This window comes from Cyprinodon tularosa, unplaced genomic scaffold (genome assembly GCF_016077235.1).
Source record: "Cyprinodon tularosa strain WSP-4 unplaced genomic scaffold, ASM1607723v1 ctg212, whole genome shotgun sequence".
Classification (NCBI taxonomy): Eukaryota; Metazoa; Chordata; class Actinopteri; order Cyprinodontiformes; family Cyprinodontidae; genus Cyprinodon; species Cyprinodon tularosa.
Genome location: NW_024038786.1, coordinates 1,058,069 through 1,080,026, shown reverse-complemented (window position 1 = coordinate 1,080,026; position 21,958 = coordinate 1,058,069). Strand labels below are relative to the sequence as shown.

The following is a 21,958-nucleotide window of genomic DNA, read 5'->3' as shown; positions in this document are numbered from 1 at the left end:
AAACCATTGTTAAAAATGTAAAAAGCATGCATTGAAGAGCGTTACATCCATCCCATTTACTTCCTGCCCCATCGATGATTGATAGGCTATGTACACAAGATAATATATTTAATGTTTCTCAACTTTAATCAGGTCTATAGCGCCAACTGAAATTGACATAAGTGAGAACTCAAAATATGCCTTTTGTGCATTGGTGGATGAAGTACTCAACAGTAGTACTTGAGTAAACGTATTGATACTCATAGTCAAATCTTACTCAACTACAAGTAAAAGTTACTCAGTTAAACATCTACTCAAGTTAAAGTATTTAAGTACTCACTTTAAAAAAAAACTTATGTATTCAAGAGGATAGGCATTTAAAAGTACTTAAAATGTTCAAAAAAGTACAAATATTCATCAATTTAAACATCAGTATGTTTCTGTGTAATTTTAAAGAACCTGTAACTTTCAGAAACCACTCTGGTAGATTCGACACCACATGGAAGGAACCTCAGCATAAAAATGCCAAAAAAAAACAAACAAAAAATAACAATCAGATGGCCATTTTATTTCTTATTTACAAACCAAAGAGAGAACACGAGTGTCTAAATTATCTTCATAATTTCCATATATGATAGAGGTTTAATGCTAAATCTTTTACCAAAAGGAATCTACAACTGCTTTGAGAATTCATCCTACTGAACAACTTGGGAAAAACTAATGCCTTATTAAAAAAGGTATAAACTACTAATATCTGCTCCCCTACATATTTAACATTTGTGGAACATCTAAAAACATACGTGTCCAAAATCAGTCCTTAGGGCTCCTATCTTGCATGTTTGCATTTCGAGAGAAAAAGGCAGCAGCGGATTACAAAACTAAGCTGAGCCAAAACTAATAACTAGCAACTTCCTGGAAATGTAGTGAAAGTAGGAAAGTACCCCCCCCCAAAAAGTACTTGAGTAAAGATACCTAAAAAAGTTCTTAAGTAGAGAAATAAAGTAAATATACTTTGCTACTTTCTACCACTGCTTTTGTGTTTATATATGTATTGTCCTGAAGTGTTTGTCGTTCATCCATCTTCTCCCACCTTCAGTCACTGTGAGGCTGGTGCTTATGTCCAGTAGTCTATGGGAAAAGTCGGGGTATAAACTGGACAGGTTACCAGTCCATCACAGAGCAACATACAGACTTACAGCCATGCACACACTCATACATGTGTCATTGAGAATTTAAATCTTTTTAAATACTCTTTAGACTGTGAAGTTATACAATCATATTTTCGGAAGAAGTTTTTGCAATATATATGTTATCAAAAAAAAACCCAACATTGTCTTGATAACAATTGAAATATTTTATTACAAAAAACCCAAATTTAAACTTCCCTCTCGATTACAATCACTTAAGTCACATTTTTTGAAACAAAAAACATTAACCGTGACTTTAAGATACGCCTTTAATTGAAATGAATTCATAAAAATGCCTAACAATGGGAAAAAACTACAGCCACCTAATGAAGATATTCAGAAATAAGTCACAGTTGGACATTTACAGACTGATCAGGAAATGAGCTTCCCGATATCAAATTAGTCATAAAATAAAAGTGTAGGAAATTCCCATTAATAGCATCTTTCCTCATTCAGAGAGGGCAGCCAGCATGGGAAGGTGAGCCTGTGGGGGGAGGAGGGAATGCACATTTGTGTAAGTGTTCAAATAGCAAAAAAAAAAAAAGAAAAGACCATAAACAGATTCAAGGTGCATCCAGTTGTTCCAGTAAAGTTCTTCTTCTCTTCTCCAGCTCTCCCTCGCTCAGCTCGCTGCCCGATGTGTCCCAGCCACCCTGATCAGAGCACACAAGGACTCAGTAAACACTAACCCATGCTTTCAAAGCTTCTGTCCAGAATCTCTGAATTCAGATAACCATGAAAACCAGCAGACAAACGATGCCTCTGAAAACCAAATGCATTTTACTAGGATTTCCAGGTACAGACCAAAACAAAATCATGCAAAATTGTGAAGAATCAGACGTGGCTTTTTAAAATGTCCTTAAAAAGAAAAATCTATAGTGCAGTGTGCATTAGTGTTCAGCCCCCATTACTCCGATACCCCTTCATAAACCTTTCTGAACATGCAAGGTGTAATTAATCACTGGGTCATGTTTAAAAGAATTTCCTGTTAAAGATCTAGTCAGAGTCATATGTGAGGAAATTTACATGATCAAATAAATTGTGATATAATTGATTCGTATAGAGCCTAAGCTTAAAGGTATAGAGGATCTTTTATTTGCGGGTGGATCATCTAAATAAGTGTTTAATAGGCGTTCCCTTTCGGGAGCGAGTACAGGGTTGTGCATGTGCATTTTTTTTTAAGTGGAGAGGGCGGGTCTTCCCAAAAATCCTCCACTATACCTTTAAGTTAAAAAGACTACAATAAGCCAACTTTTCTTTTCTTTCTTTCGGCTGCAATAGAATATGATTCAAGAAAGTTTTATTTCAAGGGGGCTGAATTTAATCCCAAGCCACACTTTTCAGATTTTTCCTTCCAAATCTCAAGCTACTTGCTATTTTCTGTCCATCACATAAAATCACAACGGAAATTGGTTTCAGTGTGAAAAGAATGCTAAAAAGCTGAAGTGTTTGGGGCACTTTATGAGTCGCACTGGAATTAGTGAAGATAATTCACCTCCTCTTTGGCTGCTTTTCTTTTAGGAGATTTCTGTTTAGACTCAGAGCGAGATTTCCCCCGACTCTTGTCGTTCTCTTTATCCTTCTCTGAATCCCGTTCTCTCTTCCCGTCACGCTCTTTTCCTTTCTTCTCGCCTTCAGAGTCCGGTGAGGCCTGTTTGTCAGGGTTATAGTCAATTTGTGATAAACCACACACTGTGAAAAGCTACACAGAGGTCAGTTTCACTTACAGATTTGTGGCGCCTCTTCTTGCCCTTCTTCTTGTGTTTCTTGGATTTTTTATAGCTTCTCTCTGATTTGAAGAAGAAGAAAAAATGAACTACTTTTCTTCCACACGCTGATCAAATGAGTCACTGAGATGGGGAAAAATGCTCACCAGATTCTCCACTAGAAGAACGCTCAGAGGGAGATTTGGACTGCGACCTCTTCTTTTTCTTGTGGTACTCCTCATCCTCTGACTCTGAAGCCTGTGAAAATAATAAGCAAGTTTCACATGCTGTAAAACAAGCATTAACCAGAATTGGTGGTTTAACCTTAAAAAGCTACTGACTGATCGAGAGCGGGATCGCTTGCGATGGTGTTTCTTTGACTTCTTTGAATGCTTCTTTGTCTTGGAGTGGTGATGCTGGCATTCATGCTGACAGAACAACAACAACAAAAAAAAAAAAACATGATTGTTATTTGCACGGATAAACTCACCGCTCCCATCAGAGTCGTCATGACAACCTCACCTCCAGGACATGCATGAAATCTTTAAATATCCTTTTCCGCTCCGACTCCAGCGTCACATCTTCGAATGCGGCTTCTTTCAGGAATCTTTCTCTGGCCTGAAACGATCAAATCAACCAACATGAGCTCAAGGAAACAGTTTACGAAGCAGAGAGGCGTGTCAATAAAATTTATGATGGATTTGTGCAAAGGACGTACTTCCTCCCATGTGGTCTCTGGCTCCAGCGGGGGTGTCGCCTGCTTCAGCATAGCTTTGAACGCTGCTTCTTTCCTCTTCATCTTCCGGGCTTCCTCTTTCTCTCGCTCCCTCTCTCTGGCCTCCGCCTTCTCCAGTAACTGCTCAGAAAGAGGTTTTAACATTTCCAATCATCAAACATGGTGAAACTTTGACAAGAAACATGAAACAATATGGGAGATTTTTTTGTATTTTTATCTATAAGTCAGATTCCTTTTTAAATATCCATTTCTGAAGAATTTACTTTCTTCATTGGCCTGATGCTCCACTGTGCAACAGCTGGTTCTGAGCTGAAAAGCAGCTGGAAGTTAGTTTGTTTGGTGTTTGCCAAACCTGCTGTTTAACCATTTAGCTTTAGCATGATCCCATCATGGACCAGGGCTTGCTAAGGTTTTTAAAAGTTTCAATTATAACTTTATTACAACTAAAATTGCAAAGTGAAATAGTGTTGGATTATATAGAAATCTAGCAGGACACATTTCTACACCTTCCTCCATGTGTTGCTCCAAACTGGCTTTCATTTCATTTCATTTAGTCAAAACACAATGACAGCTGTAGTGTGGCCACTAAAGGAGACTCATATGACTTAGCGAAGCATATCTAGCAGCCAGCTATCTGAGCAGAAAGCCTGACTAATTGTTTTAAAGCTTGTTAAACAGGTGCTACACTGGAAAAAGAAAATAATCTAAAAATCAGTATTTGAACTCTAACACTGATTTTAATAGTCGTTCTATTTAAAAGACATCATTATGCATCAGTTTTAGTAGAAAACGGAATGATTTGTTATGTTTAAATAAAGCAAACTCCTTCTTGAACAGGAGATGTTTAATTGAATCACAAATAGAAGTGATGTTTGTCCATGCCTTCAAAAACAAACAGCAGTGTCCTGGAGCAGAGCACCATCCCATTTTTAAAGGTCAATTTGTAAAGTTGAAGGCTTACACTGTTGAAGGCCAGCTTTATGTTTCCAGCATCCAGAGTAGTGGCTCTCTTGTCGGAGCTGATGACGGATCCAAAGTCATCAAAGCTGGTGTTCACTTCCACCAGGAAGCCTTTATCCTGACGACAAACAAGCACCGGCTGATCACTAATCTGTACCTTATTCACTTTAACAGATTGTTCCAGAATCTGATTTCCTCTATTTTACCTTCAGGATGTCTTTGATAATTCTCTTTTCATCGTGATAACGGGCCTTCAAGTCTTCCACATAGAATTTGAAAAGGTCCAAAGGAGTAGAACCTGCAAAAGTCTCAGTCATTAGAAAATGTATATCTACACCTTTTTATATTTTTCTCTTCAACTATAATTGAGACAATAAAATTTATAAGTAAAAAGTCAAATAAATTAAACAGACAAAGTGGATGACATCTACAAATAATTCAAACATTACATTTAAACTCAGTATCTGCGTATCAGTTAGTAAATAAAGTGAGGTGAATGTTTTGTTTCTGTGTTAATGTCCCGTCCACGTGCTGCGCAGCCACCAGCCTGTCGCAGACATGTGGAGTCACGTGCAACGCCCCCTGCTGTCATACCAGGCTGGCCCAGCATGCTGCTGAAGCGCATGTCAGAGCTCAGGGTCGGGTACATCTCCATCCAGGAGGACATGGAGTGGAGCTGACCATGATCGTGGAGCTCATCCAGAAATTTCTGTGCAAAAAAAATAAATAAATAAAATAAATATATAGATATAGATTAGCATTTTTTAAATAATTTTTAAACCATTACATGTGACAAACAGGATATTAAAGGGAACACACCTGGAAGGACTCTCTGTTTTTACGCTGCCGTCTTCTTTCCCTGAGAAGAGTCTTCTGCTTGTCTTCCTCCTCCTCCTTCTCCAGAGCACGGATGTGCTCTTCAAAACAGATGAGGGCGTCTTCTTTATCCATATCTGTCAGCAGATAACAGGGAAAACATATTCTACTGTCACAGGTGAACCTGCTGCTGCTTCAGAAACAGATTTAACATCAACCCCGTTCTGGCGGTTTTGTTCTCTTACTCTGCAGCTCCTCGTCCTCAGCAAATGTAGGGTTATCAAGCAGATACTGCTGGGCCTCAGACCAGGTGGTGCGATAGGTCACATTAGCCATGTTGTCCAAAATGTTCTTCAGAGCTTCCCAGTTCCTCTTCCTCAGCTGTTTGGCTTGTTCCTAGAGGAAGAACAAAACCAGGATGGTAACTGTACTCCTAAACTTAGTTTTTACGTCACGCTTTGAGGGATGGAGGGCAAAGATAGAAATAGATTGACAAAGATGATGGATGAAAAAGAAATGGAACAAACCAATACATGGTTAGATAATTTAATTTAAATTTATGGATGGGTGTATGACAAATAGGTGGATGTATGCAATGTTTAGGCAATGAGATATGGAATAAAGTCTAAACATAAAACTATAATCCTTTTCATTTTAACATCAGGAGACAGCCGTGTACCTTCTCCTTTTTAGCCAGGTAGAACAACACATCCTCATAGATCTCCAGCCGGTCTCTCTCAGGAACGCAGCTCCAAACTTCCAGCTCACTGAACATTTGCTCTGCTTTCCTGGATCACAGGATCACTGGTTAGAATCATTTCCATACAAAAAAAAAACAAAAGCCCCACACGAGGGCAGCATTTCTCAGGCAAAATACATCTGTACTTCTCTGTGCAATCGACAAGAAGCAGAATAAAATCTGTTTACATACGTTTTAACAATCACAAGATAGCACATATTAGTTTACATACTCAATGTCTATTTTTAAATATATACAGCAGTGATTTTATCATTCAACTTCGAAGAAATCTAGTGCCTCTAACTGGCAGAAGTGCAATTAATAAAAGATGAGAAACACATCATCAGAACGTCCTGCTATCACACTGCCTGTTGTGACTCATCCCAGATTACAGGCTGTGGTGCCAGTAGAACTCTGAAACTGGCTCGCTCTCAAGGTCACCAGTAAATAGTCTATCATGGTGACTTTCACCCGTATGCCCCGCTAAAAAAACAAAAACAGATGCTATATCCACCACCAAAGTGTCATTTAACTGATGTGGATTTTAGATGTTATTTAAAATATTTCTAAACTATTTGGACATTTTAAGCAGGAGAAAATGAAGATTAGAAAAGTTATTAAGTTCGATTTTAATGACGAAGGAAAATAAAAGCTCGAAAGCAGCCCCAAAGTAAACTCATCAACAGAGAGGATTAAGTGGAAGTGGGAAGGCCTGTGGCAGCATCAGGGTGCGCCTAAGCCATAGATGACCTTTCATCGACCTGCTCTGTATAATGAAATTGACGGTTCAGAGCGCCACAAATCAATCCATGGGGGAAACACGCACACGCTCTGAAATCACAGCCAGCCCTTACTTGTATCTGGTGGTGGACGTCATCTTCTCGTGGTTCTCCAAGAATCTCTGGAACTTCTCTTTGGACTCCTTGTACTTTATTCTTGCCTCTTCCTTTTCCTCCTTCTCGGTTTGGACTTTGTAGGCATTGAACGCCTGTTTCTTCTCGCTCAGTTTGGGAAGTGCACTGTTAAAAGGAGCATAAAATACTTCATGCCAGAGCTGAGACTTATTTAATGAGCAAAGCACAGAGGAATAATTTTCATGTGAAAAGCCTGTACCTGTAGCGAGGATCATTGATAATCAGTTTCATGGCCTGTTCCCAGGAGGAGTTTGATGAAACACCCTAAAATAAGGAGAATACAACGTCATTAACACGGCACATAAAGCATGAAGGTGGTCACAATTACCGGTAGTTAAAATTTTCAACATTTTCAGAATATTTCCATATTAATAAAAACACTTGAATATATTAAAGCACATTTTTAGTAATCTTGATTACCAAAAGAACGTCACCCTTAAGCCACATTCACCCAGTCCACATCGTTCAACAGCCACAGATAGAAACTGGCTTTAATGCAGCTTATTTATGGAAAGTTAATTAGAAGGAAAAACTTCCCTTTATCTGCCACAGTTGTTTCATTCTCCTCTAATATATTTGATAATTTCAGCTTTAAAGCAGTAACTTCTCGTTGCTCAGCATCTCTGTGTAGACGCTCTGCTGGAAAACCTTTAAAAGTGATATTCCCCACTTGATATAACTTCTGTATATAAAACTGTGGCCTTTTTTACTACTTTATATTGCTAATAACTTAAATTTTGTGTTTTTTTTTATTAACTATAGGCTAAGATTTTCCAAATTATTGTTTGGAAAAGCTAACTTTTAAACTGAAGAACTAAAAAAAATTAAAATAGATTTGTTTGAAATAATGTAAACTGTAAATATGTCAAAGATGTAACTGAAAGTAAATCTTGTTGGAAGTTATTAAAAAGATATAAAGCTATATTCTTAATTGCCTAAAGCTGAGTGTGGAACGGCAATAATTCAAGTAGAGCCACAGAGGGCTTATTCAAGAGCCCTGCTCTCACAGAAAACTTCATCCATTATGGGCTGATTCCACTGAGCGCCTCTGTCTCATCACTTGTCACAGTTATTTTAACTCACTGAGGCATGCCCCTTTCTCTCACTGTCTTAATCCCAGACAGCCCTGTCTGCCTGTGATCCAATAAAGCTAATCATAAAGACAGACCCATTAAGATCTTGAAGGGAAATGGCAAGCAATCTCAGAGGAGAGCTTTGTGCACAAAATTAAAAAGCACCTAAATATAGCAACAATCGAGGTGGGGAGCGTGCCGCCCGCCTTGCAACTTGTAAACAACACAGTCATGGCAACAGGAGGTGAGCTTAACAGACCTCCCAAGAGCTGAAGGGAGACAGTATGGAAAAGGATTAGATTAAGATCAGGATGCAAAAAGATGCAACCAGAAAGTCATAAAAGCCTGGCAGACACAGAGGTAGCCAAAACATCCCACATTTAGATGAGACTGCATGTTTTATTTAACAGGGTTCACTCAAATAGAGGAAAATGTAACATCAAGCAGCTGCCAGTGGCAGTCAATAGATGGAGATATGGAGGCTTATCAGATCCCCATAAACCAAAATAAAACACTGTCAGTCCGCTAGAAAAATATCCATATTATAGATTATACTACCGTATTTTCACGACTATAAGGCGCACTTAAACGTCTTTTTTTTCCCTCAAAATGTGCGGTGCGCCCTATGGTGCGGTGCGCCTTATGTGTGTCGTAACTGCGACTTTTGAGACCACCTCATTGAGGAGATGATGAAAGAGTGGCTGAATGTAAGGAGACCAGGTGTTTTTTTTCCACTCATCACCATCGCTGTTAATATGTAACTCCATGCGTGCCCATCTCACAGCTGATGTGAAAAACATGGGGAAACAAATTAACCCTGTGCTCGCTGTTCAACCGCTCGACATCGGTGTGAACCGGACCCAGCAGGTGCAGCAGAAGCAGCGAGTTTACATGCAAAGTCAATGGTTGACGCGCGTATAGGTGCAGCAAAAGGTCCCGCAGCGCGTTTTGAGCTGCAGGTGCAGCGCGTCGGGAGCGTTTAAGCATCTGACGCACCGCCAACGCGCTGCTGCAGCTCGAGATGGAAAAATTGAAGTTTTGCTGCTGGACGCGCCGCATCAACCAATCAGAGAAGCTGATCTGGGAGCTGACAGCGAGACAGACACAGCGCTCTGATGACATATGATATTAACGCAAATGAAACGGGCTGGGGAGATGATGAAAGGCAGGTGTATGTGAGGAGACCAGGTGCTTTTTTCCACGCATCACCATCGCTGCGTGCCCATCTCACAGCCGATGTGAAAAAAAGGTGAATCAAATGAACGCTGTGCTCGCCGTTATCCCGGGGGTCTGACAAAGGAACTTCAACCGCTCGACATCGGTGTGAAGCAGCCGTTCGAAGTAAGGCTGCGAGCGGCGTGGGAGCGATGGATGACAGACGGAGATCACAGTTTCAGGATAAGTGGAAGGCAGCGCCGGGCAAGTTACGCCACCGTTTGCGGATGGATTGTAGATGCTTGGACTAACGTGTCTGCTGGCTCTATTGTTCAAGCTTTCGCAAAAGCCGGCATTATTTCTGAGGAGCCGCGCTGCACGGAAAGTGACTCTGACAGGGAAGAAGGGGAAATTGGCATGTCTGATTTAGCGCAGCTGTTTAATTCAGAAACAGAGGATGATGACTTTGATGGGTTTGATTAATACTTTGTAATAAATATATGAATAAAGCACAATCATACTCAGTTTTGCTCCCGCTCTATTTTTCTACCTGAAAACTTAATTCAACAGCAGCCTCTGGGCGCGTCTCCTCCTCTTCAGCGCGGTGGCTGGCAGGTGTTTTTTCATCTAAATAATCTAAATCTTGCAGCTATATTTGCTGTGATCAGGGGGAATAAAGTAGTTTTAATATGTTTTTAAGTGAGAAAGGCCACCTGAAAACTTAATTGCAGTCAGTTCATCCAGATTATCTATTTCTGTCGGAGGCGCTCAGACCCCCACATACCAGCGGTGCACCGACAGTAAATCCCTTCAACAGCAGCCTCACACGGCGGCTGGCAGGTGTTTTTCATCTAAATAATTTAAACTGCAGGCACCAGGATACCGGCAATAAAAGCGAACATATTCCGTCGGCAGGTTTCAGGATTTTAAGTTAATTTAGGAGTAATCACAGCGCTGTGTCATCTGCGATGTGTCTGTCTCATGGCCAGCACGCAGGTTTGATTAATTTGTAATAAATACATGAATAAAGCACAGTCATACTCAGTTTTGGGCCCGCTGTATTTTTAAATACGCAGTAGAGCTATTTAAAGGTAGTAGAGGACATGTACCTGTATATAAAAAATGCGCCCTATAGTCCGGTGCGCCTTATGTGTGTGTTAAATACAGAAATGGGACACATAACTGAGACTGCGCCTTTTAGTACGGTGCGCCTTTTAGTACGGTGCGCCTTCTGGTCGTGAAAATACGGTACATCAAAGTATATCCTGAGGTGTACATGATATTATGGCAAAAAAAAATCTTTATTCTTTATTATTATAACTATCTAAGAAATAATTAAACAAATTGGGCTGCATGGTGGAGCAGAGGATAGCACTGTTGCATTGTAGCAAGAAGGTTCTGGGTTCGAGTTTGCATGTTCTCCCCATGCATGTTTGGGTTCTCTCCGGGTACTCCAGCTTCCTCCAACAGCCCAAAAACTTAACTGTTAGGTTAATTGGCTTCTCTAAATGGTCCTTAGGTGTGAGTATGTATGTACATGGTGTCTCTGTGTTGCCCTGCGACAGACTGCCGGGGTGTACCCCGCCTCTCGCCCATAGACTGCCTTAGATAGTCACCCGCCCCACCGTGACCCTGACAAGGACTATGTGGGAGAAAATGGATGGAAATGGATAAAATTAAATCGTAAATATGCAGCATTAAAGCGAATCAATGTTCTTCCAGGCTGGACATATGTTACTTTACTGGAACTGCTTATTGTGAAACATAGATAAACAATAAAAGAGCTTAGCATAGAGTAAATAAACTAAAGAAAAGCAAGTTAAAATGAGTTTTAGGAAGGTATTTTAAATGACTGAACATCAGATCCACTAACTGAAAAAAGCGTGCTCCTATAGATTTGTTCCTCTAGAGCAACACAATATCAACAACACGTTTATGTACAATACTATTTGTGAAAAGTAACAATAGTAATTACGATCAGCCCAGATTCTCTGAACACTTCACTTCTTTATGTGCATTGAAAAGTACAGAAGTACCACACCTATAACAAAAACCAGTAAAAGTTACACCATGGTATTTACAGGAATTGTTATGTGCAATGTAACCATTTTTACTTGCAGATGCAACTTTTTTTTAAACCAACACAACTGTGAGTTGCATTCAATATGAAGAAAAACTCTCTCTTCCTTTAGTGCCATCTCCATTAATCAGAATGAAAAACAAATAGTAAAAGTTAAACTGTTAAAGCAATTCATTATTCAACGTCAGTCCAATTCAAATAGGGAAGTTCCAAAGAACTGAACTGGCATAATACAGACACTCTCAAAAAAAACATGACCCTTCTTTTTAAAAACATAAAGCATTTGTTATATTAAGTCAGTTTTGGCTTCCTTAAGCTCCTATTAGTGGAACTCACCTTTGTTGTGCTAAACATGCAATACTAGCATTTTAACCACTAGTATTTATGTCTCGCATGTTCAACATCATTTTACAGCACTTTGCAGCCAGTTTTCTTATTTTTTTAATCTTCTTTTAATTCCCCTCTCTATTCCTCCTTAACCCTTAATTTGTGCATCTCTGGTTTAAGTATCCTTTGGTTTCTAGAAATGGTTAATAAAAATATTCCAAGACAATCTAGTGGTTGCTCGATCATCCATAAGGAAGTACTGACCCCAAGTAGCTCATTCTACCTGATGCAACTTTCGATACCCTTAAAAGTCAAGAAAAGCATTTTATCTAATCCAAGTGGTGAAGAAAATCGCTGCCTTGGACTAAAACAGATTAACTTTTTTTTAACCAGGGTATAATGACTGAGTATGTTGGTAGACTGTAGAAAGAACCCATAATAAGAGGGATAAAAAAAGACTAAATGATTAGTTTTAGGATGAGAGCCAACACTCATGCTTCTTTTCAGGAATTTCAGATCATCTGGCTGTCTAACTTTTTGCATTTGAAAGCGTTAATTTTAATTTTTGTAAATGAAAACCATCCCATCTCTGAAATTTTTAAAGGATTACGTTTAACATAATATATGCTAATAAATGCTTTCATTTCCTATGCAGTCCATCTCCTTTAGCTTAAAGTAGCCTTGAAGTGGCTGGGCTCACCTTCTCCTTCAGCAGCTCTTTAAAGGCCTGCTTAGCTTCTTCTTTTGTGTTCCACTTATACGTTTTCTTCTGAAGTTCAGGTCGTTCTTCTTCTTTGACTTCAACACTTGAAATGAATGAAATATCAGTTACATCACAGTCACTGTTAAAAACACTTGTCCTTTATAACATCCAGTCACCTTCACTGACATTAAAAGTCTGAACAGTCTGCAGATATCATTACACAGTATGTGTGTGACAGAGGGCGCTTTATTTTAGCTCTAGCGCCACTAGACTGGATCACGCCTGAACAACAAGTCAGAGCAATTAAAAGAAAAAAAAGCAAAGAACAGATAAATGTGTAGTTGTAATTAAAGATTTTCTGAAGTAGATATTGGCTGATAAACAACCTAAATTTTAATTGTTCTTTTTAATTGTAAGGAAAACAAAAGCTTTAAAATAAAAAGAACAACTTAAGTCAGCTATATTTTGGAAATATAACTACAGGACCTGTAAATAAGGATTAGGGTACCGTAGCTAGATTTTTCTTAGCAATGTTAGCAGAGGTGAAAAATTTGATCAGATTATTGTGATTAATTGATTATTGAAATAATTCACAACTGAATCAGTAATGGATAAATTCTTAGCTGGAGTAGAGACTCTAAAACATGCCTTTAGGCGACAGTGCAACCCACAAGAATTGCAAAAAATAAACATTTTGCGTTTAAGTATTAAAAAAAAAAATGCTGTCAATATGCTCTATCCAGAAGTCCTCAAGTGGGAAAGTTTTAGTTTCGTCTGGTTTCATTTGTTAATAATTTATTAATCAGAAAAACGTGCCATATTAATCGATTAGCAAAATAATGGTTAGTTGCAGCTCTAAATGTTAGCGATGTTTGGAAAACTTCTGTTCAAATTCAGGTAAGCCTAATTTTAAAGATCCTCCCAAAATGGAAAAAAATAAGTTTTTGATTTTTTTAACCTTTTTTAACATTTTAAACAATAACCAAGTTTTAGTGTGGGAATCTAGATGTATGTCATGAACATTAATCATAAACAACGAAAAACTCAGGCAATTGTTTAAGCATCATAAAAAAAAAAAAAAAAAAAAAAAAAAAAAAAAAAAGGAAGCTGAAAAATGATAAAAAAAAATGATCCCAGACTTTTCCACACTTGGAAAAGTCTGGCATCCAGGAAAAATTATCACTTTCTATTCAATCTAGTAAATCCTTATGCAATGATTATAGCACATAAACGATTTTAGGCAGAGGTGTCTTATATACGCTGATGTGAAGGTGAAATTTCATTTGAAAATGAGGTCAACTGTTGTTTACCTGGGTTTACTCTCTGTGACGACTGGACTCTCTGTGGAAGTCACAGGTGCCTCTACAGCCTTGACCTCAGCTGCTTGATGCACGGTCACCTGGGACGGCTGCTCCTCTGGGACTGCTGCAGAAACTTCCACCTCCTTTACCGTCGCCGTAGTGACTGTAATTTTATCAGCTTGCACTGCAGGAGCTGCAGTGGTTCCAGGGGCTGTTGTCTCTGTTGTCCTGATGTCAAACAAAGACGATGAAGACTCACTTTCTAAACGTCAATATGATTGTCTTGCATAATATTTGTACTGTTACTCTGATTTTGTTGCCTGGTCAAGATCAAAAACTTAAACTTTCCGCTTTCACAGAGAAAGCACCTTTTAGTAACGTGTAAAAGGTTTATTTCAGACTGTTGCGCTAATGTGAAGCAACAGGTGAGGAAAGGGAAGAGCGGAGCAATTTTTGAGGTAGAAAATACATTGGCATTTCCTCTGTCCTCTTATTTAGAGGGTTGTACATAATATCAATAATGTGATAGAAAATATTTGAATATCTGAAGTCCCTCTCATTAACACCAAATGAAAAGCATGTGCCTCCCAAAAAGATACAGGGACAAACACGAATGAAAAGATGGAAAAAAACAAGAACTTACCCACTCTCCTCTGCCTTGATCATAGCTAGAACAGACACAAAAAGTAACCATTAAATGGGTTTCTGCTTCCTTTTTAAAGGACAGTACCAAGAACACATTGAAGCAAATAAAAACAGGCATTTCCTAAAAAAGAAATAGTTTCTGATCTTTACAGACTAGTAGCTATATATCAGACGGCACATTTTACCTTCCAGATCCTCCAACTCTTTGGGTTTGGTCCATCTGGACTCCTTTGTCTGAGAGTTGTAATAATAAGGCTTTCCTGTGTCAGATTTGTACTCTTTCCAGGGGCATTTAGACAGCATTTGCTAAAAAAAAAACAGAATTAAAAGAAAATGTTTTTGTACCTGAATATTACCATTTTATTTAACAAAAACAACTGCTTGGTTATAATATATGCCTCTGCATGCTATCTTTATAATACAGGAGTCATCACTAAGAAGATAACCTTTCCATGATATTCTGATTTATTGTGATGCATCAATATTTAAGTTATATTTAGGACACATTTCAGAAAATTGACCATATGGAAACATTTATCATTTTTGAGAATGCAAAAAAAAAAAATAAAAAATTCAGTGTAGATAATTTAAACTCATTTATAGCTAACCTTTCTTAAATTGAAACTTTTTACTCAGTGCATTAACCTCAAAAAGGTAACGATACATATTTATTCCTGTGGCAAATACATTGATAAGTTTATAATAAAACCTCTTGCTGACTGCAGGCTACCACACATGAAAAATGTTACATAAAAATCTGCACCTCTGCAGGAGATTTCAGTTCATCTGGCTTCTCCCATGTGGATTGTTTGGTCTCTGTGTTGTAATAATAAGTTTTCCCATCCAAAGATTTGTGCTCTGTCCACACAGATTTCTGAGGAAGTAAAAAAAGAAATACTATCAAGCCAGTTTAGCCACATTCATTCAATAAATGAAAAGTTTTGACAGTTCCACTTTATGGGTGCTTCGGTTGTGAAGGGTCCAACCTTCTTTGGTTGTTCTTCCGGTTGAGAGACATTTGTTGCACTCTGCAGAAACACAGCAAACAAGTTAAAGTCTGCTATTTGGAGAAAGAAAATGCTGGAGCAAACAAATAAGAGTCAATTAGAGGTTTAAAAGTGTTAACACTTAAGAAAAGTGAATAAAACAATACTGTGATAGACGTACCGTTGTTCCAGGAGCAGCTGCTGTAGGGACTACCACAGAAAATAGTCAGATATTGAGCTTTAAGCCGATAAATAAAAAACAAAAAAAATAAACGAATTTATTTACAAAATGGATCTTACCTGTCGAGTCGACACCAGGCTAAAAAAACAAAGGAAAAAGAAAGAAATGTTTTCATACTTAAAGCTCACAAGAAACAAACTAAACACCAAATAGCCACAAATGAACCAATAAAGCCTGTTTTTTTTTAAGCACACAGCTAACAGCTGCGTGATGCAAATAAGGTCTACATCATGATTTTCGGTCCCATCTGGATATTGGTGCACTAAATGTTTATTCAAAAACTTTAAATTTGTCAAAAACATGCAGTTCAGAAGGGAGAAAAGCTTTAAGAATGTGAGACTAAGTCTTTCAGAAACCCTCAAGATAAACGGCTCACTGTGGTCAAGTACGAGTAATCACAGATGCTCACTTTCTTTTAGAACAAATAGCACTGATCATTTATAACGGTAGTTTCCTTATGTTCTCAAACAGATTCTGTGGAAGTGATGTCTATTGTTCTGGTCTTGCAATAACAACCAAACACTTTCTTTAACCAGAGCATGGCTTATGAACCCTCACCAATCAAGGCTTTATAATCTGTAAATGTAGTGCCAGGTTGGTTAAGAAAAGGACTCCCCTAAATAAATAAAATCTTAATATATATATAAATGGTGTTAAGACGTACAGGTCCTGTCGGTTGCACAGTTGCAGCTGGAATACGAGGGGGTAGCATCATTCCCGGTATCATGGGTGGTATCATGCTTGGCATCTAATAAAGGAAGCATCATGAAACAATTAGACATTTCCATTAAAACAAGTATTTAGACACAACCAGATAAGGTGAAAGTGTTTCTGAGAGGCTGCCTGATACTTCAGGGAAAAGGTGAGAACAGTGTTAAACTTGCTGCGCTAATTTAATCGTGTGATAACACAGCCTATGAACTGTGTGAACACCAAGACTAAAATTTCCCCTCATCTACTTTCCAAACTCATGACTTTTTATATCGACCCTCTTTCTGAGATCACACCTTCTTATTGTCGATGAGATGACGCATGGCAGCCAAAATGGGACACAATTCAGCTTAGTCAGTAAATCACAAACTCATCGTGAACAAAGACTACCTTTTAAACAACTCTTGATAAAATAGCTTCATTTTATAAAAACAGTGCTATCTTTACTAAATAAAGCCATTTTTTTTTAAATATCCTAATATAGAATAAAAATATTTTTATATGGAACAACACATGGGTGAAGGTGTATGTTCACAAACCAATCTAACAAGAAAGGAAGGAAATTAATGAATTAAAGTTCAAAAAGATGCACCATTCAATTTTTACAACCGTGTTCAAAGAGCTTCTAAATCTAAAAAGAATACCAATTCATAGCTCAGCTTTTCAATGCGTTGCTACAGAAAATATGCAGATAGTTTGGACAAAACGTTCTGTATAGGAAACAAACAAACAAACAAAAAAGTACCTGTGCCATTGGTGGAGCAGCCATTGGAGGCATTATGCCTGGTGGCATGATTCCAGGTGGCATTGGAGTCATGCTGGGAGGCCGCTGTGCCATAGGGGGTATTCCCATGGGTGGGAAGTGAGGTGGTATTCCTGGTGGTCCCATCTAGGCAATGAAAAAGTGATATTTTTTATTTCTAATCCTTTACAGAGAGACTGAAATAGACTCAATACACTTTGACAAGAGAAAAAGAAAAGTATATCACTTACATATGGAGGCGGTATCGCTGCAGGGGGAACTGCTGCGTAAGGTGCCGCTTGGTTCGGGCCATTATTTGTCTCCGTCGAAGACTGACAAATTATAAAAAAACAACATTAAGCAAATTAAGTCATAACTTTTGTAATTTTCTGATTTGTTACAAAAAATTAAATAAAAACACATTTTTTTTTTTTTTACTGGTGGGGGGAATCTACGATTAAGAACAAACTGTGTGAACCCCATGCTCTTATTCTTCAGTCAATCTACAGATTTTTAATAGAACCTGGGTTCAGGGACAAGAAGATCAATGAACAACACTGACTATTCATCTATTAACTTGTATTCACTTCACTGATACCAAAGCTCTGTTCTTTAATGGGGGATCAAATGTTTGACTAAGTTTGTTATATTGGATGTCACAAAGACGCTCCAACCTGTCCCTACACCGGCTTTCTAAAATCTGCATCTTGCAGTCTTTCTAAAAAAAAACATGCATGTTGTGATCAAAGGGTGATTAGCCACAGGCTCAGTGATCACGTGCAAGCTTGCAGCAAAGGTTTTAAAAAGCTGAAGTTTGTTGAATCTTAAGTTGCAACACATCTTCCACCTCTTGGTGCAGGCACTGTGCAAATATTGCACATTTTGGTCATGGTTTCTGGTGCTCTTAGTGCAAAAAAGTGGTAAACATGTATTTTTTAATTAATGTAAATAATATATTTTATACATAATTATTATAAAATCTAAGTTGAAATAATATATGTTCAAGTGGAAAAATTGTGCTGAATTAAAATAATTTAGAAGCTAAGTACATAAGAGAGGACTATCCTACCAATGTGCTAATTTATTATAAAAAAAAATGAGCACATTGTTTATGAGGCCTTGAAAGAGCACTATGAAAACATGCCCACCCCACTCCTTTCAGGAGATAATTCACTTATTCTAATGCATCCTCTGACATGGTTTGTGTGCTTTTTTTAATCGATTTTTTTTTTTTTTTACAACAAATTGCTGGTAGCCTGAAAGCACTGTCTTTTGTCTCATCAAACAAACCGACACTTCTGCGTTTAAAGCTGCTGTAGATATTTTCCAAAGCGCACATATTTGTTTTCTGCTAGAACAAAAGAAGCTTTTTTGGCATGCCTCCAAAACCACAGGTTGGCATTTAGGTCTCATGTAACTGGTTGTTGCAGAAACTTGATGAATGAACCCCAACTGCCTCTACCCAGAAACAGATAAACTCCTGAGTTACCAACTAATAGTTACAAGAACCTGAACAACTTCAATAAAAAAAGGTTTGGCATATTTTTTGAATGGACTGCTCAGTTAAACAGGGGGTAGCTCTACTTTCTTGCAGCAAGAAGGTTCCGGGTTCGATTCCCGACCCGGGGTCTTTCTGCATGGAGTTTGCATGTTTTCCTGAGGTTACATGGGTTCTCTCCGGGTACTCTGGCTTCCTCCCACAGTCCAAAAACATGACTGTTAGGTTAACTGGCTTCTCAAATTCGTCTTAGATGTGAATGTGTGTGAATGGTTGTTTGTCCTGTTTGTCTCTGTGTTGCCCTGCGATGGACTGGCGACCTGTCCGGAGTGTACCCCGCCTCTCGCCCATTGAAAGCTGGAGATAGGGTGCTCCAGCACCCCTCGCGACCCCCAGAAAGGATAAAGTGTGACGGAAAATGGACGGATGGATATTTTTTTAACATGTTGGATCTGTATTTCCTTCACTGAATGTACTTAAACATATTCAAAGTTGGCTAATTTAATACTTAGCATTTTATTCCAAGGCTTTTTGGACATATTCACTTGTTGATCACTGACTCGATGATTATCATTTTAAATATAATTCCAATATTACACATACTTGTGAAGCTATATACTTTAGAGTTATTATAAAAAATTTTTAAAAAGGCATTAAATAATTATTAGAATATGCTTTAAATTAGGTTAATCAGATTCTTGAAATAACATTTAAAAAGATATTCAAACTATATTTATATTTTAAAAAGTAAATGTGTGTGTTTATTAGCTGTAAAGATGAATCACAATGTACTGAAATAAAGACAGGCTTGAAAACATCAGCTTGGTTGTAATAATCCAGAGGACAAGATTAACTGTGCGTTAGTAACATAAATTAACTTTTTAATAATACAAAAGAAAGGGCATTATCTAATGTGATTCCAGCAAATAATTAACATTTTTATCCTGAATTTCAACTATAAACATATATAAATACTAAATCATCCATCGCAATTTATAAAATATTAAACAAATTATCAGAATACCAACTGTGTCGAAATAGTAAAATATACCGATATGTATACAGTGACATTATAAAAATATATTAAAAAACGCACGAGGAAAGAAAGTAAGAGCTTTATTTGGAATAAATCGGATAAAACGTAAACTATTGGCCTCGTTATAACACTGAATATAACAACATCAAACAAATTATTACATTTTTCAGTCCTGGGTGGAATCACATGCAAATATGAATAAGACATTTTATATGTAATACAGAATGTAGCTAAACGAAGTACTACTCCTCATAATGAATGAGCACAGGCTGCGTCTAATCTCTGGGGAAGAACAGGCAAAAGTAACACAAATGTGTCTAATTGATTGGGTTTATATCCTCACCAGCCTGAGTAAAAAGTTAAATTTGAAAACAAATGCCCTGCATGGACAGAGGAAAGTACCGGCTGCTTTTTCCAATCGTTTTCAAACAATCTTCAATGAGCCTGCCTCCAGATGATAGCCCGTACCATGATAGTAAGAATATGCCGCTATTTTAGCCCAAAGCTAACACGACAGGCTAACTAGCGCCCGGGCAGCACTGTGCGAATCATCGTGGAAGCTAAAAGGAAGCTTCTAACCACGCGAGAGAAAGACAACATTTGTGTTTGGGTTATTTTTAGTTGTTTTCCTGGAACATTTCACATATATATATCTCTTTTTCAAAAATATCTTAGGAGCAGTTCCACTCACCATGTTGACGGCAACCTCTGAATAACTCCAACACCTTCCAATAACCACCACGGGGATTGGTCTAACTGACTACTGACGTAGAAAGCAGAGGTGCAAAGGTTCTGTCTCATCATGCTGCGCCGAAAAAACGCATAGCACAACAAAATTGATTCGTAGTTAGCCAATAACCGAATAATAGTAACAATAACAGTGATAATGATGAAAGTAACAAAGAGAAGCAAAATCATAAAAATAATACCAACGCCATAAACAAACAAACCCATCAATTGACTGACAATCAAGCAAATTACAAAAAAGCTTAAGGAATAGCCATAAAAAATACTTTTTGTCAACTTATGTTAAGCAAAAATGCCATTTAAGCTTTTTACATTTTTTAGATATCTACTGCAGTTTATGGCTGTAGTGTTTGTTAGGATTTGAACACTTTCTACTGTATATTTATAAAGAAAAAAAATAAACTTAATATCTTTGGACCTGTTTGCTATGTACATTGTCTCAGAGAAAATATAAAATGAACTGATCTCAAATATATTTTACACTCAGCATGAGACTATCTTAAACCAAAAATAAGTTTTAATTTAAAAGTTAACAAAAATAAAAAGAAAAGAAAAACCAGAATAACACTACTGTAGATTTTGCAGTTTATGCAACTACAAGAAAAGTTTTGCCATATCTCCAACATATTTGATTTCTTCATGACCTTTAAATTTGCCATTCAAAACCAAAACAGCTTTTTTTCCCCAAGATTTTTTTTATAATGAACTTAACTGCAGCAGTTCACAAAATCTGATTTACTTCAATAATAACAGGCAAACTACTAAAAGCCAGAGTAAATACAAATCCAGAATAGTTACAAAAAAAAATCAATAGCAAATATTTTATGCTCCATTTCAGTTGGTGTCAACACTTTTTAGAGATGTCTTCTTTTTATTCTACATGCTGAAGCAGGAGTAAATTTGGGAGATGATGATTTCAAAGATGCAGCAGAAAAAGGCATCCGTTTGGGGCTAACTGTGAGAAGTGGCTTTGATTTTCAAATAAATTGTCTTCTGTGACAACTTTCATGGCCATTCTGCAGGTTGCAATAAAGGAAACTTTAGAAGTAGTAACAATATTGCCTCATTCTTTTTTTTTCTGAACTGATGCTCTGGTCCCCATGATATGGTGAGTCAGTAACTTAAATTTGTTTTTTGTTTTTTGTAGTAAAGAGAAATAATGAGATCGGATCATCATATTGTTTGAAAGTAGAAATAAACATTCAGAAAAATCAAATACATTCAGAAATGAAAAAAAGAGAAAAATGCACAAATTGTACAGGGGTACAACATGCTTCATAGTGCTAACAAAGAAGACAAATGAGTCCTCATTTCTGGACACATTGCAATAAACTCTGATGCATTTCCTGACAAGAATGGGAGAAATCCCAATCAGTTCTCCTAACAAGCAAAATAAATTGAAGGGGAGCAGCAGTGATGGATAGACCTCCTGCATGATGATGGAAGTCAATCAACCACAGCAAAAAACACTAAACAGACAGACAGACGGGTGGGCAGGCAGGCAGACAGAGTACATCGCAATACCACTCACACCTCATGAGTTACCTCATATTCTATTTGTTTTTTTGTATCAAATGAATTAACAGTCCAGTTCAAACAAATAAGTTAAGGCCCCCTTTCTCCAATACTGCTAAATTCTAACTAAATTGTAACAAATTACCTTCAAAAGTGACCTT

General features: G+C 37.6%; 1 protein-coding gene across 1 annotated transcript; it reads right to left on the bottom strand.

The window, feature by feature from the left end:
- Window positions 1-1,312: 1,312 nt before the first annotated feature.
- Window positions 1,313-20,322, bottom strand: prpf40a (PRP40 pre-mRNA processing factor 40 homolog A). The gene is made up of 27 exons (XM_038285618.1): window positions 20,227-20,322; window positions 17,253-17,333; window positions 17,005-17,148; window positions 16,213-16,296; window positions 15,608-15,626; window positions 15,489-15,517; window positions 15,308-15,349; window positions 15,085-15,195; window positions 14,507-14,627; window positions 14,320-14,344; window positions 13,686-13,904; window positions 12,373-12,478; window positions 7,237-7,301; window positions 6,978-7,142; window positions 6,064-6,172; window positions 5,630-5,780; window positions 5,388-5,521; window positions 5,163-5,277; window positions 4,775-4,866; window positions 4,570-4,686; window positions 3,591-3,728; window positions 3,395-3,490; window positions 3,214-3,300; window positions 3,040-3,130; window positions 2,894-2,955; window positions 2,662-2,817; window positions 1,313-1,819 (listed from the first exon to the last, which is right to left on the bottom strand). The coding sequence occupies exons 1-27, from the start codon at window positions 20,227-20,229 to the stop codon at window positions 1,730-1,732; spliced, it is 2,652 nt and encodes an 883-aa protein (XP_038141546.1). The 5' UTR covers window positions 20,230-20,322; the 3' UTR covers window positions 1,313-1,729.
- Between the last annotated feature and the right edge of the window lie 1,636 nt (window positions 20,323-21,958).